At 53.6% G+C, this 15,574-nt stretch overlaps 1 protein-coding gene across 1 annotated transcript; it reads left to right on the top strand.

The window, feature by feature from the left end:
- The first annotated feature begins 1,349 nt into the window (after positions 1-1,349).
- Positions 1,350-15,281, top strand: Dusp4 (dual specificity phosphatase 4). The gene is made up of 4 exons (XM_004633287.3): positions 1,350-2,158; positions 10,869-11,014; positions 11,929-12,148; positions 12,645-15,281. The coding sequence occupies exons 1-4, from the start codon at positions 1,726-1,728 to the stop codon at positions 13,028-13,030; spliced, it is 1,185 nt and encodes a 394-aa protein (XP_004633344.1). The 5' UTR covers positions 1,350-1,725; the 3' UTR covers positions 13,031-15,281.
- Positions 15,282-15,574: the final 293 nt, after the last annotated feature.

Genomic DNA, 15,574 nt, shown 5'->3' with positions numbered 1-15,574 from the left:
GGAACAAAGGCGGAGAGGAAGGAGCCAGGGCAGGGCCGAGCCGGGGCGGGATGGGCCCGGCGGGTTCGGCCGCCCTCGAGGCCTCTCTCGTCCTCCACGCGCTGCCTGAAATGGAAGAGGCGACCTCCCCTCAGGGGAGCCCGCCGGCGAGTCCTGCGCTCCCTTCTAGCGGCGATTCATTCTCGCTAACAAGACTTGGCAAGATGTCGGGTGAATGACTTTGGCTTCGGTGAGGGCCCATCGCGTGCGCACACAGGGCCCCTGCCAAAAGCGGCCTCTGGGAAATTAAATGCATAACTACTGCGGGGCGGGGGAGAGGAAATGCTTTGTGACCTGGAAAGAGATGCAAAGAAACCCGAATGGGCGCCAGAGTTCATTACATCCTTTCCAAAGGTCGCTTTTTGCGGATACATTTTCGGGTTCTAGCTGTACATCACATGCGTACCCTTTTATTTCCTGAGAAGGCAGTTCACAGGTGTGCCAGATGGAGCTGAGGACTTCCCCCAAAGCAAAAACGTCTCATTCCAGCTCCACGCCCAGGATTAAACATCCTATAGGAAACGCGGACTGGAGCGCAGCCCTGGGCTCCACGGTGGGAGCCACGCTCCGGCAATGAAAGCCTCCCTCGCGGGGGTAAAGCTACAAAGTCCACACCTCACTTCTGTTTCTCCCTTGCGGGCGGGAGGGCTTCTTTCGTCTTCGAAATTGCCCGCGTATCTCAGGGAACCAAAAACCAGATTTAAAGGCTTAAGGATGGAAATCGATCACGATAATGCGTAAGATAATGTCTGAAAAATCGCATTTTAAAAAACGATTGGTCGGGCCGAGAAAGCACATGAAGTATGGGCGAGGAAGTCCCAGGCCCTGCCGAACAGGCAGCGACGCCTCGTAGCCGGCAAGAGCCCTCCGAGCCTGCTGGGGCGGGGACAGAAACGGGGGTCGAACCCTGACACCCATCCCGGCCGCGGCAAAGGCAGCTTCTCAGCGGGCAGTTCTCCGCCACGAAGGCAGAGAGCGCGCAGCTGCGGCGGGGCCGGCGGCGGACAGCACGAGACCGCCGCGCTCCATTCACAAGGTCCGGGAGCAGCCGCTGACAGGCCTTTTGGAGGCCGCCTCCCTCTTCCTCTAGGTCTCGGTTTTATGAATGGGCCCGGCCGCGAGCGCCCTGTTTACTCCGGTCTTTGTGACGTCTCGGCCCCGTGACCCGGCGCGAGCCGCGGCGCTCCATTCACGAGCCCTGGCGGGGGCGGGGAGCTGAGCGGGCGGCGCGAGCGGGGGGCGGTGCCGCGCGGCTAATGGAGAGAGGCGGAGTCTCGGAGGTAGTAATGAATCGGACCTCCGCGGGGCCAGCGGAGCCGCGAGAATAACTCCAGACCAAGGAGGGAAGTGCGGCTGGGCGGGCGCGGAGCTCCGGCGGAGCGTGGGGAGCGGCAGCTCGAGGGCCGCAGCGCCTTCAGCACAGGCGCCAGGCGACGGCAGAAGGGCGCCGGTGCTCTCCCGTAAACACGCTCCCGGCCCGCCGCCTTGGTGCCGGGACTGCTATGTAAGCCCGCGGCTGCGGAGGAAGGGACCCAGGAGCAGGGGCCGGCCCGGGGCCGCGCTGACCGTCCTTCGTGCGGGTGCCGCCGCTCAGCCCTTGCCCACCCGCTCGCTCTTTCCTGCAGCCTCGTTGGTCCGGTTGCCTCTCGCCTTGTCGCGCGCCAGCAGTTGCGGTGCCCTGCGACCATGGTGACGATGGAGGAACTGCGGGAGATGGACTGCAGCGTGCTCAAAAGGCTGATGAACCGGGACGAGAACGGCGGCGGCGCGGGCGGCAGCGGCGGCCACGGTGCGCTGGGGCTGCTGAGCGGGGGCAAGTGCCTGCTGCTGGACTGTAGACCGTTCCTGGCGCACAGCGCGGGCTACATCCGAGGCTCCGTCAACGTGCGCTGCAACACCATCGTGCGGCGGCGGGCCAAGGGCTCTGTCAGCCTGGAGCAGATCCTGCCCGCCGAGGAGGAGGTGCGCGCCCGCTTGCGCTCCGGCCTTTACTCGGCCGTCATCGTCTATGACGAGCGCAGCCCGCGCGCCGAGAGCCTTCGCGAAGACAGCACCGTGTCCCTGGTGGTGCAGGCACTGCGCCGCAACGCCGAACGCACGGATATCTGCCTGCTCAAAGGTAAACGTGGACGCCGCGGAGCTAGCTGGAGGGGAGGAGCGGGGGCTCCTGGCGGCCTGCGCCTTATTTGGCAAGGGGAAGGGGTACCCGAGTGATTCCAGGCTACAAAGATCCCAGTGCGTTTCTTTGTGCGCGTTGCCGGGTGAGTGCAAGCGCCCAGCCCTCCGGGACTGTGCGGGCGTTTCCTTGGTCACCTGCAAGTCCCCCTGAGATCCCGCGCTTGCTTGCACTCACTAGGGGTTCTGGCGTGGAGGGCAAGACGACTCCTCTCTACAGCCCCTCTTTGAATTTCGGAAAGTGCTCCTGGTGCGGATGGCGACAAGACAGGGCGGCTGGCTCGGCGAGTTTGGGCCAGGCACTGAGTCTCATTCCGAGAATGCGAGGGACGGGGGTACCCGCATAAAGGAATGAGCGCCGAGGCGCGATCGGCCCCGCAGGGTCCACTGGAAGGCAGCCCTTGATAGGAATGAAAATTGGATGGGAAAATGTCGGGAGCGAGGCGTGTGTGGGCTCCCGCTGCCCAAGTCCGGAGTCTCCTGGAAACTGGCCACCTTCTCCCGCCCCAAACTAAACCCGGGCTCTGAGAGCCGGAGGTTGGAGGATTGGGCATCAGGAGCCGCCGAGTGGAACAGCCCTCTGCTCCCTGCCAATCCGGGCAGCGGAGAATTACGACCTTTTGTTTAGGGACCCCACTCTCGACGATCTGATGGCGGCGCGTGCCCAGTTTAAGTGAACCCCAGAGAAAGCCTCAGCGCCAGGCGGTATGGGGACTAGGGATGGTTCGTCAGATCTGACAATTGGAAACTCCGAAAAGACCGCGTGTGATCTTCTCCGAGTCTCAGGAGGGACTTCGGGCGGCACCTGCCCGGCAAACTGGATTCGCAGCGCTGGGCTCAGGCTGGCGGGCCGGACGCGTGGGGTGGGGACGCCCCCTGCCGCGCTGATCCCCCACCCCCACCCTGCGGGCGGCATTCCGCGCATTCTTTCGCCGGGTTCGGGTCTTCGCTTCTGAACCCAGGGGCGTTTCAGAGTGGCGTCCTCCGACAACCGCAACTCTCGCTGCAGGCGCCCTCCGCCCCCTCCTTTCCCCTCGGGACCTGTGCGACCGGGAGGAAGGGGGTGGCGGAAACCTCCCGCCCGCCCCTTCCCAAAAGCACAAAACTGCTCAGAGCGCGCGGGCCGGGCTTGCCCCTGCTAAACAGCGGGGGGCTTTGTTCTCCGCAGTTGTTTCCTGACCATTTGACCTGTCAGCTGCTGGGGAAATGCTGCTGTTGACCTGCAGTTGAACTATTAAGGCGATTTTGCTGACTTTTCTTTCTTTTTCCTTGCGGGCCGCCTTTTGCATCTCAGTTAAGCTCAGATCCTCTCCCTTCAACTCAGAGCACTTTAGGAGCCAGTGCCGGCAAGGGATTTGCCCCGGACTGTCCGGCAGCGGAGCTGGGCGCGAAAGGGCTGACCTCGCCCACCCTGGGCCCGGCGCGCAGCATCCTGGTGCGGCCAGGTACTGCTCAGACTGCCTGGCGGGCGTCTGCGCCATTGTTAGAGCTCGCGGGCCCTGCCCGGCCTGGTGCTGGCGCGGGTGGGAAAGATGAGAGGTTTTCTCCTGCTCGCAGTCCCCCTCGGGGGGGGGGGGGGGGGGGGGGAGAGGCTGACCGTGATCTGCCCATTGCCTAGTGGTTCCGAGCCCAAGCGCTCTTTTCATCCAGGGCCCTGAACACAGGACGCACAAGAACGTCCCAGGCCAGAGCTGGCGGCAACCCCACGTGGTGACAGGCAGGATTTGTTTTGTTTTTCTTCCTGGAAGAAATACGGAGGGCGCCGCCCTGGAGCGGCAGCTTGGCCCTAAGTAAGGGTTTCGAGGGGCGCCTGACTCTTGGCCCCAGCTTCCAGGGAGAGTGACAAATTTTTAAGGTGTTCCTTCAGAGACCCTCGACCCAGACTGGTTCTGAGAGTCGCTCAGCGCAGGAGTTGCAGGCAGAGGCAGACACTGACCAGCAGTCCGGGTGGAACAGGCCGCCTTGGCGCAGAGCGTCCGGTGGTGGGTGGCGCAATGCCTGACCTGCGGAAAAGAAGCGTTTCCTGCGAGGCCCGCTTTGCTGTTGATCCCGGTAGGGCTGGAAAAGCACTCCAGCCTCTCAAAGGCCGCGCGCTTCCAGGTCAATTTGGAGGGTGTCTAACCAGGGCCCTAGTGTCCTCAAGGAATCCCTGACCCCAGGTCAGTTGACCTCAGTAACAAGTTTCAAAAATTTGGAGGCGGAGGTCTCCAGTCTTGTTCAATAGTGCAGGGCAGTAGCAGTGAGGCTAAGTGGGCCTTGTTTACATGGGGTGTGTGTGTGTGTGTGTGTGTAGGGGGGGGGAGCTGGGCTGTTTAGAAAGCAGTTCCTGCTCTGGGGACTAAGGAAAGGAGGCCCTAGAGAGAAGGAAAGGACCCGCCAGAGTCTGCTGCCCCCTCCTGTGGGAAGATGCAGGAAAGCCCAGGGCAGGCCCCAGAGTCCTGGCTTCCACCTAGAAAAAAATTGTCCTGTGGAAGACACATGGCTTCCTGGGCGGCGATTACAGCCCAGGGACCTAAAGAGGTACAGGGGAACGTTGGGTTGCAAGGGGGAAAAAAGCCATTTAGATGATTTAATAGCTGAATTGCTTGAGGCTTGAACTACTGGGTTCCCACCTGAGGTGCTCCGTTTGTTCCCCGAAGACACTTGTGTGTCTCAGGGTTTGGGCCTGGCCATGTGGACCAAGACGGGCAGGAGGGACAAGTGACACACCCGGAAGTGGTGGTGTCTGCCACCCTTGGTGTGTGCCTGGGGACGTAAAAAAGCAACAGGTTATTTGTTGGCATGATATCATCTTTCCCAGTGAAAATTTATCTAATAAGCAACAGCATTTGATAACCCAGTTCTTTTATTTGTGCCACTTTGAAGTAATGTGATTGGTTATTTGTTTTGGGAAGTTAGTGACCGATCCCACAAATAAGAATTGAAAAGACAGGAGTAAATTTTACTGAGCACCAATAAAACTTGACTTAAATTGTATATTTGCTCATAATAACCAATTTTGCTAAAAGAAGTAACAAAACTTCTACCATGTTTTATTTTTTACTAGTAAGAGATTTCCGTTGGGGTCATTTTCTTTTTAAAGCTCTTTTAACATAAAATCCTATCAGGCATCTTTAGGGAACAATTTAGAAACTTAAATGTTTCAGATGTTATCACAGTACATGTCTCCTTTGAAATCTCTTTTCTCTGTAAATCTTTGGGTTTTGATTCCCCCTGGGCTTTAAAATCAACAAACAAAAGGTGAGAGAAGAATTTTCTTACCTTAATTGAAGTCATTCTTTAACCCAGGATCCTTAAATAACAGATTCATCTACTACACAGAAAGATTTCAGGTCTAAAAATGTTATCTCACCCCACTCTAGTCTAGAGTTTCCCTCCTGACTTGTCAGTTCTTATTGAAATCCTGACTGCAAAACTGTCCTGGAGCTGCTCAGATCCATTGGGAAGGTCATCCAGGGCGGTGGTGGGGAGCCGGAAGCTGAGGCCCAGCAGCCTGCTCAGGTCACTGAAAGCTCTAAAGTCTTGCTATCACCGATCCAGATATTCCCGTTTCTCCCTTCAGCCTGAAACTCGCCTCCTCTGTCCTCCTTACAGTCCCTGGCCTGGCCTTGTGTTGAATCTGAGGGGGGAATGGTGCTCATCCAGGATCTTCGTGACTCTGGCGATTGTCTTCTGTCTTTTCTTTATCAGCATCCAGAAACTTCTGTGGCATGACTGATAGCTTTCCTGCCTTTCATATTGCAAAGGGAAAGTGCAGGGTTTTCTGTTTGCAAACAAACCTCAGTATCTGTCAGCCAAGGATTGGAAATGTTTCAGTGATAAAATGGTAAACCTCAAGATTTTTTCCAACCCGCTATTATAATTACAACTAATGAAGCAAATCCACGTCAAGCATCACAAGAATTGTTTCCAGCTAATGGAAGTAACTAAAAGGGTGCAGGTGTGAAATAAGAGTACAGATTCTTAAGGAAGCTGGCGGGGCCTCCTGGCCTCCCCCTCCACAGGAGGGGCAGATGCACCCAACAACACGGACTGCAAAGAAAACAGGGCCAGAGAAAGGGTGGCCATTTTAAGGAGCCAAGAAATTCCTTTTAACATTCAGAACATCTGAAACCAGATAGCAGTTTTCCTTACTGGGAGGAGTTGCCAGTTAACAAAGAGGAAGCATGACAGGAAGACAAGTTCATTCCATCGGGAGCTGGCCGCTGAACACAGCAGATAGCAATAGGGGACTGGAGAGACAGCAGGCCAGCCCCAGCCCCAGATGAGTAGAAGCCAGCCGCTGGCCTTGGACTTGCAAGACTCTGGTGGCTCCCAAGGTGAGGTGAGACTACGTTTTCACCCTGGGAGAATTTCAGGAGCATTTTAAAAGCACTGCCTAGCATTCACATGGTTGCATGAATACATTTATACAAAGCAAAGTTCCCAAAGGCAAATGACCTTCAAACAACCCAGGCTTAATTGCTGGGCAGAATAGGGTCATGGGACCTGTGTGGGAACAGCTGATACTGTGACCGAGAGGGTGAAGGGGCAAAGTGGCCGCTCTTCAGACCCATAGCCATAGACAATACCACAAGACAGTTTCACCCATCCCAGAGCCCACTGAGAGTCCTATTCTGCAGCATCAACAGCACTAATCAGCTTTTCCTTCGTAAAATGCTTTTCATTAATTATGTCTTGTTCCTTTAGCAGTCGTAGAAGATTTGTGGTTGAGCATATTCCTTAAACTTTGACAGTTTCCTTGCTGGGGGTGGGGGGCGCGAAGGAAATGTAGTGATTCCTCTCATAAGTCACATCGAAGTCAGTCCTTTTTGTCCTTTGTCATTTTGAAGTTCAGAAATGTAGGAATAGGAAGTATATTCTTAAAGAAGGAAGAAACAGGTCAAACTTCATGAGTGTATTTGTTATGAAACTTTATTCACAAGGTAGAAACACAGATTTTTAAGGACTGTACCTGCTGCCCTTGGGAGCTGGCCAGAGTGACCAGGAAGTAAGTAGATGGTGGACAGGTAGAATCTCAGTAAGGTGAGACTTAGATATTGTCATTTTTTTCTTTTCTTTTCTTTTTTTTTTTTTTTTTGTATTTTAGGGAAGGGTCTACAGGGCGTTCAGGGTCTCACTACTAGATTGGACTCTTAGTGAGCCTCCTGTTTACAGCCTCCCAAGTGCTGGGATTACAGGCACGTGCCACCACGCCCAGTCTCAATTGCCCTCTCAGCGTGCCCTGGGGGTGAAGCCAACACAGCAGGCCCCAGGGATTGAACCGCAAGCCCTTGTGCCAGGCACTCTTGGAACCCTTTCATTTTAAGGGCAGATGTTTGAAAGTGCTTAGCCCAAAGCTGGAGCTGGCGCTTGTCCCCAAATCTGTCTCTACTTGCTTTTGAACACCTGGAGGAGGTACAGGGCCGAGTATAGGATGAAAATCAGTTTTGGATGAAACACATGATCTAAGCCCAGCTGGTATGGCTGTGATACTAGGAATATACCAATGCTGGGCTGGGTGGGAGAGAGAGGGGAAGAGAGGAGGAAGAGAGGGGAAGACAACCATAGCTGTTGTCTTCCATACACATTCAGTGCATTGAATTCACATTATGATCCCCAGTGGAATAAGTGCATGTACTACTGAACTAAAACGACAGGAAACGACACACTCTTTAAATGTCACGAGTGCCTTCTGCCAATTCCCATTCTCTTGTATTTCTTTCTTTCCTTTTGTTTTTTCTTTGAGAAATATTGATCATGGCTTCTTAATGACTGCAGTGAAAAGAAATCCTTATGATAAGAGCAGAGCTTGGTGAAATGTCAGCGGTATCCAGAAACAAAATTTGTTGTTTCTGCCTGTGTCTCAGGTTGGGACACCAGCAGCCTGTGGCACAGGTGGAGGCCACGGCCTAGGGGTGAAAGGCAGAGTGAGTAGAGCCACAGGGTGTGCCCCGTAGAGTCCCAGTGGAGGTATGGCTTGGATGCCCCAAAACTGAGTGCTGGCCTTGCCCTCATGTGGCTCAGGGGCCACAGGTAGGTGTCTTGGCTGCCTGTACCTCCATTCTCTTGTTTTGTAAAATTGGGGTCCAGCACATGTTTGCAGGGGCTGGGGGCACACTTGGAAAGTACACTGTATAACAAGTACTGCCTTTTCACAATGCCTTTATTCATTGTGGGGGATAGAGCTCGGCCTCACACCCCACAGTGGCCACCATTTTTATGGATGTAGGTGATACCCAAGATGGCTCCAGGGCTATGGGATGGGCTGGACTCCCTTCTTCGCTCTGGCATGGATTAATGCCTACTTGTGCTCATTGTGCGGGGCAACCTTGGCTTCCTCATCCTCCAGGTTCTTTGTGTCTACCGTAGACCCATAAAGCTAGCAGCAGCTTGGGGAGAAGGATGCCCAAGTGCTCCTGTCCCCTTGGCTAATCCGCCTCGGTTCTGAGTTTCTGTGAAGCTACCCCCAGAGAGAATGGCATCTTTTCCAGGCTGGCCTGTTCTCTAATGCGGGGCTGCCAGCCCTGCGCACCTGCACCTGGCTAGTTGACTCTAGAGGTGGTGGATTTGAATTCCTGGAAGGGACGGTAGAGTCAGGAAGTCAAATACTGGCCCTTCCTCTGACTTTATGGTCTTAAGGCTTCCTAGAGCACATCGGGAAGACCCAGGAAGGAGGACTGTCAGAAAGCTAGGAAGTGGCACATAGAACACACACAGCCCCTTGGTTCCCTTTGGTCCTGGAAGAGCTCTACCAAGGTCCTCATGTGGGTGCCAACGAAGGACGCTTTCATAACGTGTCTCAAGGCCAGATGCTGAGCACTGGCTGCTGGAGTCAGTCTGCCCAGGGCTGGAAGGGGAGATGGAGGCTTGGAGTTTAGGCCCTGGGTGCAGGCTGCTTGGCAGGTGTGGCTCACAGCTTGACCGCAGAGCCTGAGCCCCTTCATCTCCAGTCCAATCTGGTTCTCACAGGTTCTGCAGCAGGGAGAGCATGCTGTCAGCCACTCTGTGACCATGGTGACTTGCCTAACACTGCCTTTTAGGTGGGACAGTTACCTGCCTTCTCCGTGGGGAGCATGGGCCAGATATCACTCACAAACCTTGCATTTGTTCTTTACAGTGTGTTTCTCTAGGTCAGATAATACAATAGGCACTAAGATCATTAGGTTAAAAGCTTTGAAAGTTCTGGAGAAGTAGAGAGTGACATCTGATGGCTGTGGTCATAGATATTCCAGCACAACTTGTGGATCAGTCCCTTGCCCCCTCCTTCTCCAGAGGTGGCGGGTATTGACTGAGGCTTCTTGGGAGAGGCCCACGGAGGACTTGGGGTAGACACTTGCCAGCCCCTCTGCCCCATACTCTAGTGTCTGCACCTCCAGCAGCAGTGTTGGCAGCCTTCCATGGAAAGGGGTTGGGAGAGGCCTGTGGGGGTGCTCTTGGGGTGAGGTAGCTCGAAGGTCACCAGCACGTTGGAAGCTGGCAGCGCTGGCCGACCATCAGGTTTTTCAGCCAGGAGGCTGGTCACTGTGACTCAGCAGGAAGGAGGGCCTGTGACCACAGAGATACCATTTATATCCCAAGGGACAGGGCAGAGGGGAAGAGCCGCCTCCAGTCAGAGAGGAAAAAATGGGTGCCCTGTTTCTGTAAGCCTTATGATGTGGTGAAGAATAATTTTCCTTCCCCTCAGAAGCAGCAGGACACAGTGTTTCAAGGCCAGGATCAGGGGCAAGTGCTTGAGTAACAGTCACATTTCTGCTCACTGTAAGATTTCCTGTGGACTGGTGGTATGAGGGGGTAGCACCCTCTGACCCAGTCAGAAGTGCCGAATCCTGCTGTAGGACCCAGCCTGTCGTTCATTCTAGATTATCTGAGTAGGGCTGTTAGAGCAGTTGGTGTCTAATGTGCTGACCAAAGTGAACTGATACAACTTCTGGTCCCATAGAAACTGCAAAATAAAAAAGGGGTGGCCAGGCTTCCACAATTGATTGTTAGCAGCCCACAGAGTTGCAGAGATCCCAGAACGCCAGGGCACACAGGCCATTTGTCCTCTGACAGGCCCTGTCTGCCTCTCTGGCCCTGAGCAGTTGGCCCCTCATGTTCATTTCCTTCCTGGAGGACAGGCCCAGCACCATCCTCTCTGGGGCTTGCAACTCTCAGGTCAGCAAACCCTTCCTTGCCCCAAACCTGTGGTGGGTAGTACTGGTTTATATGGCAGCCTGCGGCTGGCCAGTTGACGCCTGCTCCATTTCTGAGACCCGGAGGAGGGGTCTGAAGCCAGAGGTCCAACCAGGTCATCTTCCCAGGCCCAGGGCCATGGCGGCAGTGACCACAGATACCCATAGCTGGTTCCTGTCTGAGGAGCTGTCCTGGAGAGCACCTTGGCCTATCCCTGCACTTTCTTCTGTTTTCATCCCACCCTGAATTCTAGACCCTTAAGCTGACTGGAACCCCTCTTTCCGGTCTGATGATGTGCTGGCCGGTCACAGGCTCTTGCTCTCCGGAGTGGTGGCTGCAGCCCTCATCTCCAAGCGCACAGCACCACCTTGTGGCAGACATGGAGCCAGACAACCTCCGCCTTCGCCGCCAGCTCTCCACAGCTGGTGCGGTTCCAGGTCTTTCTGGCTTCCTGGTGGTTCAGCGGCCTCGTTGACCTCAGTTTTCTTTCTCCTTTACAGGTGGCTATGAGAGGTTTTCCTCTGAGTACCCAGAATTCTGCTCCAAAACCAAGGCGCTGGCTGCCATCCCACCTCCTGTGCCCCGCAGCGCCACAGAGTCCTTGGACATGGGCTGCAGCTCCTGCGGGACGCCTCTGCACGACCAGGTAGACTTGGGACATGGAGTGCGGGGTAACACAGAGACGCTGGAGGCAGCCTTCCTTTCGGAGTATAGACATTCTAAGGCTTCAAACACAGGGCCTCCATGTGAGGGAAATATGACCAACCTTGATTACTGGGCTGGGGTTTTATTCTGTGCATTTTTTCCCCCTCCTTCTTCTATTACCATTACTTAAAAAAACATAAAGACATTGTCCCCTGGCTTGGCCTCCAGAGTGCTGCATGGATGAACGAGGGCCTGCATACAGGAACTCAAGAGTGTGCTTCTTGTTGTGAGCCCTGGTCCTCCCAGCAGCAGGCTGTAGTCCACATGGGTGTTGGCTGCAGGCCCAGGGAGCGTAAGGAGAACAGCCCCAGCTGCTGCATTTCTCTACAAGCCACCCTTCCCGCTCCAGTAAAGTTCAGTGTCCAGCAGCTCTGCCCAGCTGATCTCATCACGACTTTGAGCCAGCTTCACATCATTTTGCCACAACCCCTCTCGTCTCTGAGCCCAGAGTGGCATGCGTCTCTGATATGCTAAGTGAGGACATATCCAAACGGTAGAGTCCCTAAGTCACACAGCAAAACACTGGATGATTAGCAGGTGAAGGCTCCTAGTGTTGCAGACGTGCCGAGGCCAGCAGTGTGCACGCTACCTCCTTTTCGTGGGGAGGTAAGCCCAAGGCATTGCCCATCCCAGCTTCTCTGCCACCCCCAGCGTGCATGGCTAGAGAAGTCCCCTTGAGCCCAACCACCCCTCCAGGAGATTCAAGAAGGGGAAATGGAAAGACTGTCCCGCAGGATCTCCCCAGGACCAAAAGCCTGCCTTGGACTGTCCTCCCCCTCCCCACTGCCAGTGCTGCAGCCCTTTTCCTGGAGCCCTTTTGTTCATGTTCTTTGGCTTTTGTCTCTTTTGTTCCAGGGAGGTCCTGTCGAGATCCTTCCCTTCCTCTACCTCGGCAGTGCCTACCACGCTGCCCGCAGAGACATGCTGGATGCCCTGGGGATCACAGCCCTGCTGAATGTCTCTTCAGACTGCCCGAACCACTTTGAAGGACACTACCAGTACAAGTGCATTCCCGTGGAAGACAACCACAAAGCTGACATCAGCTCCTGGTTCATGGAAGCCATCGAGTACATCGGTAGGCTGGCCCCTCTGGGTTCTGGGCAGAAGATAGCAGTGACTAAGAGGGAACGCAGGGACTGAGAGGGTCCTGCAGGTGTTGTGGGATCTGTCCGTTTGCCCAGGAATAGAATGACACACACTTTAGCCATGCACAGCTTTTTCTTGCTCAGCTCTACATGCATAGGTGTTAAGAGGCTTTGCATGGGAATGAAGACAAAGAATTGGGCTACAAGGGGCCAGGGAGATAGCTCAGTAGAATATGTACCTGCCTGGCAAGCGCAGGTTCCTGAGCTGAATCCCTGGTACTGCAAAAAAGAAAAAAAGAATTGGCCATTGGCCCACTACCTTCTGTCCTGCGTGGTAGGGTCTAATGGGTCTAGCGTGCAATTTTTCCAAGCAAAGTGCTTTTTGGTTAAATCTCGAAAATATCCTCCGATCTCCATCTGGCATGGCTCTTCACTCAGCAGGGAGTCCCCAGCCCTGATTGTTCCTGTTCTCATCCTCTGCCCTAGATGCCGTGAAGGACTGCCGTGGGAGGGTGCTGGTGCACTGCCAGGCGGGCATCTCTCGCTCGGCCACTATCTGCCTGGCCTACCTGATGATGAAGAAGCGGGTGCGGCTGGAAGAGGCCTTTGAGTTCGTCAAGCAGCGCCGGAGCATCATCTCACCTAACTTCAGCTTCATGGGGCAGCTGCTGCAGTTTGAGTCCCAGGTGCTGGCCACATCCTGTGCTGCCGAGGCTGCTAGCCCTTCTGGCCCCCTGCGGGAGCGGGGCAAGGCCACCCCAACCCCGACCTCACAGTTTGTCTTCAGCTTCCCCGTGTCTGTGGGCGTGCACTCGGCCCCCAGCAGCCTGCCCTACCTGCACAGCCCTATCACCACCTCTCCCAGCTGTTAGAGCCAGCAGCAGAGCCCCGGACACACAGCTGGCCCCAGCGAGACCCCCAGTGAGGGTTGGGTGAGGCACACACATATGGGCAGCAAGTAGGGCCTGACCAGCTGGGGCAGGTGACCAAGGTCCGTCCTGTCCATTTCTCCTCGGCCAACCAACCATGGGGCCAGATAGAATGGCAATAAGGACTTTGAACACATATTAAAAGCAAACAGGCAAAACACTCCAACTTATAGCAATAACGGCTGCATCAGTGGCCAGGGAAGACCTTGGTTTGGTTTATGTGTCAGTTTTACTTTTCAGGTAGAAATTTCTTACCTCATTTTTTTAAGCAGTAAGGCTTGAAGTTATGAAGCCCACAGACCCTGGCAAATGTGCCCAGCCAGTTTCCTTACAGGGGGAGGGAGCAAGGGGAAGGACAACACGAAGAAGAAAAGGAGTTTGCCAGAAGTGCCTGGTTCTGTCTGCTTGTCCTACTATTACTGTTGTTGTAGTCACAGGAATTTTGTTTTTTAAAAGAAAACTAGGATAATGGTTTTCATTTCTAATTATTCACCAGTAGGTGAATAATTATGCTTAATAATAAATAAAAATATTTATTACGAGTTTCCTCAGAGTATGTCAGTACAAGGAGTCTAGTGGCAGTGAATTTAGTGTATGTTTCTGTTGATGTCAAATAGCAGAGCACAAGAGCATGCCAGTGTCCAAACAGCGGGGCAGTCATGGGGTCACGCAGGGCTATGGGAGTGCAGGGTGGTCATCGTGTGCTTGTCGACAGTGAGACGCAGGCAGGTTGGGGAGGGGGAGGACAAGGAAAGGAGAGGACCACTTTTTAATTAGTTTTACAGCTGGTTCCTGGGCACATGGACCATAACCATACAACCATTTCTCTCCGATAATCTATTTGATGGTTGGAGTGTTTTTCTTTGAGACCTGTGTAGGGCTTGTATGTGGTCTGTGATAAATGCCATATTCTATATAAGGTGCTCCTGGAAAATTGGGTGCACTTCAGATTTTCCTATAGTGACATAATTTGGCAAGGCCATGGGGGAAACCAGATCTCTTTCAATACCTGAAGTGAATCTTTTTGTAAGTTGAAATACTGTCTTGCTTTTGCATAAATCAGAGTTTTTAATTTAAGGGGGGTTTATTTAAAATGAAGTGTACGAACAAATCCTTGTGTTACTAAATTACAGCAAGGTGAATTTTTTAAAGGCCCTTTGTCTTTTGAATAAAAAGTGGATGGATGCCATGTTTCAGGTCTTTCTAAAGATTAGAGGGATAAGAGGCCCCCTTGAAGGCAGTGTAGGGCTGGCTGCTGGCTTAGGAGGTACTTCATGCCTACTTGGGAGCCATTTTGAATCCTTAGGCTAATGCCATTTTTAGGGGCCTTTCCAAATGGAGGAATGGCTTTAGAGAGAAAAGGACATTTTTCTGTGGGGAGGGGTGGGAGGGGGTAGAGGGAAAAAGCTACGTGTTACTTCATTTGTAGTGTTGTGGAACAGTGTTGTTTTGGATTAGGTCATTGCAAACTTGTCTAGAGATGAGAGCATTTTTTTATAGCCTTCTAAGAGTTTAGCTCTCTGAACATTATTGCTCAGCTGTAAGTAACGTCAGCTCTCAATGTCACTGTTGTGTAGGAACGCCATTTCTCGTTGGGTACTGCAGACCGGCCTGAGTTCAATACGTTTCCTTCTGCCTTTCTGTGTCAAGCCCTGTCTTTGGGAGAGGGCAGAGTTCCCACTTCCTGGTTTTAGAAAGCCCGGAAGTGCCCTGTATCTTTGGGAGCCACCTGGCTGAAGAGTCATAGGGCGTCACAAGGGGGGGTGAGGGTCCCAGATGTCAGACTCCTTCAGAGACTGTGCAGCCGGACATTTCCACTTCTTCCATGGTTCCTGAAGTCACTTTGTGTCTCCACTTTGGTGGAGACTGAGGTCAAGTGAGTTCTGCACTGCAAGAGGCTCCGGTGCCAGGACCAGATGGGGCAGCAGAGGGGCTACAGGAGGGGAGGGGCGGGCGACCCCAGAAGATTCACTTTTTATACAGTGTGTGTATATTTGCCAAATCTGTCCTTTTTTAGACTTGATCCCAACTACATAGATAGTAGGAACTCAGGATTAGCTCCAAATGTCTTTCTCTGCTTCCCAGTTCAAGTCTTCTGTCTCAGTGTCAAACAGCTATTTATATAAAGTCATTTTCTTTGTACTTGGTAACAGCATGACTCTTAGAAATAAAATAGGACATTGGCTCGATTGAACATGGGAGCTGTTTCTATTGTTGACCTCCCACCGGAAGTCCCTTTGATGACTTGGAGCAGCTCTGCTGAGGAGACCACTACAGGGTCAGCCCAAACGGCCAGCAGGTTTCCATAGGCGACAGTCCCTCTTCCCAAGCAATCTCTGGTGTGAAGTCCTGTAATAGCCAGAAGCATTGCTACTCTGATCACCAGCTTTGCTGTTGGCCACAGCAAGCAGCAGGCTCATTGGGTATTTGCCATAGAGAATGAGAATGTCGCTGACGCCCTCCCAGGATCTTGTCTAGCTCTTGGGT

The sequence above is a fragment of the Octodon degus genome, unplaced genomic scaffold (genome assembly GCF_000260255.1).
Source record: "Octodon degus isolate 3935 unplaced genomic scaffold, OctDeg1.0 scaffold00053, whole genome shotgun sequence".
Taxonomy (NCBI): Eukaryota; Metazoa; Chordata; class Mammalia; order Rodentia; family Octodontidae; genus Octodon; species Octodon degus.
Note: the sequence above shows the minus strand (reverse complement) of the source record. Positions and strands in the feature narration are given on the sequence as shown.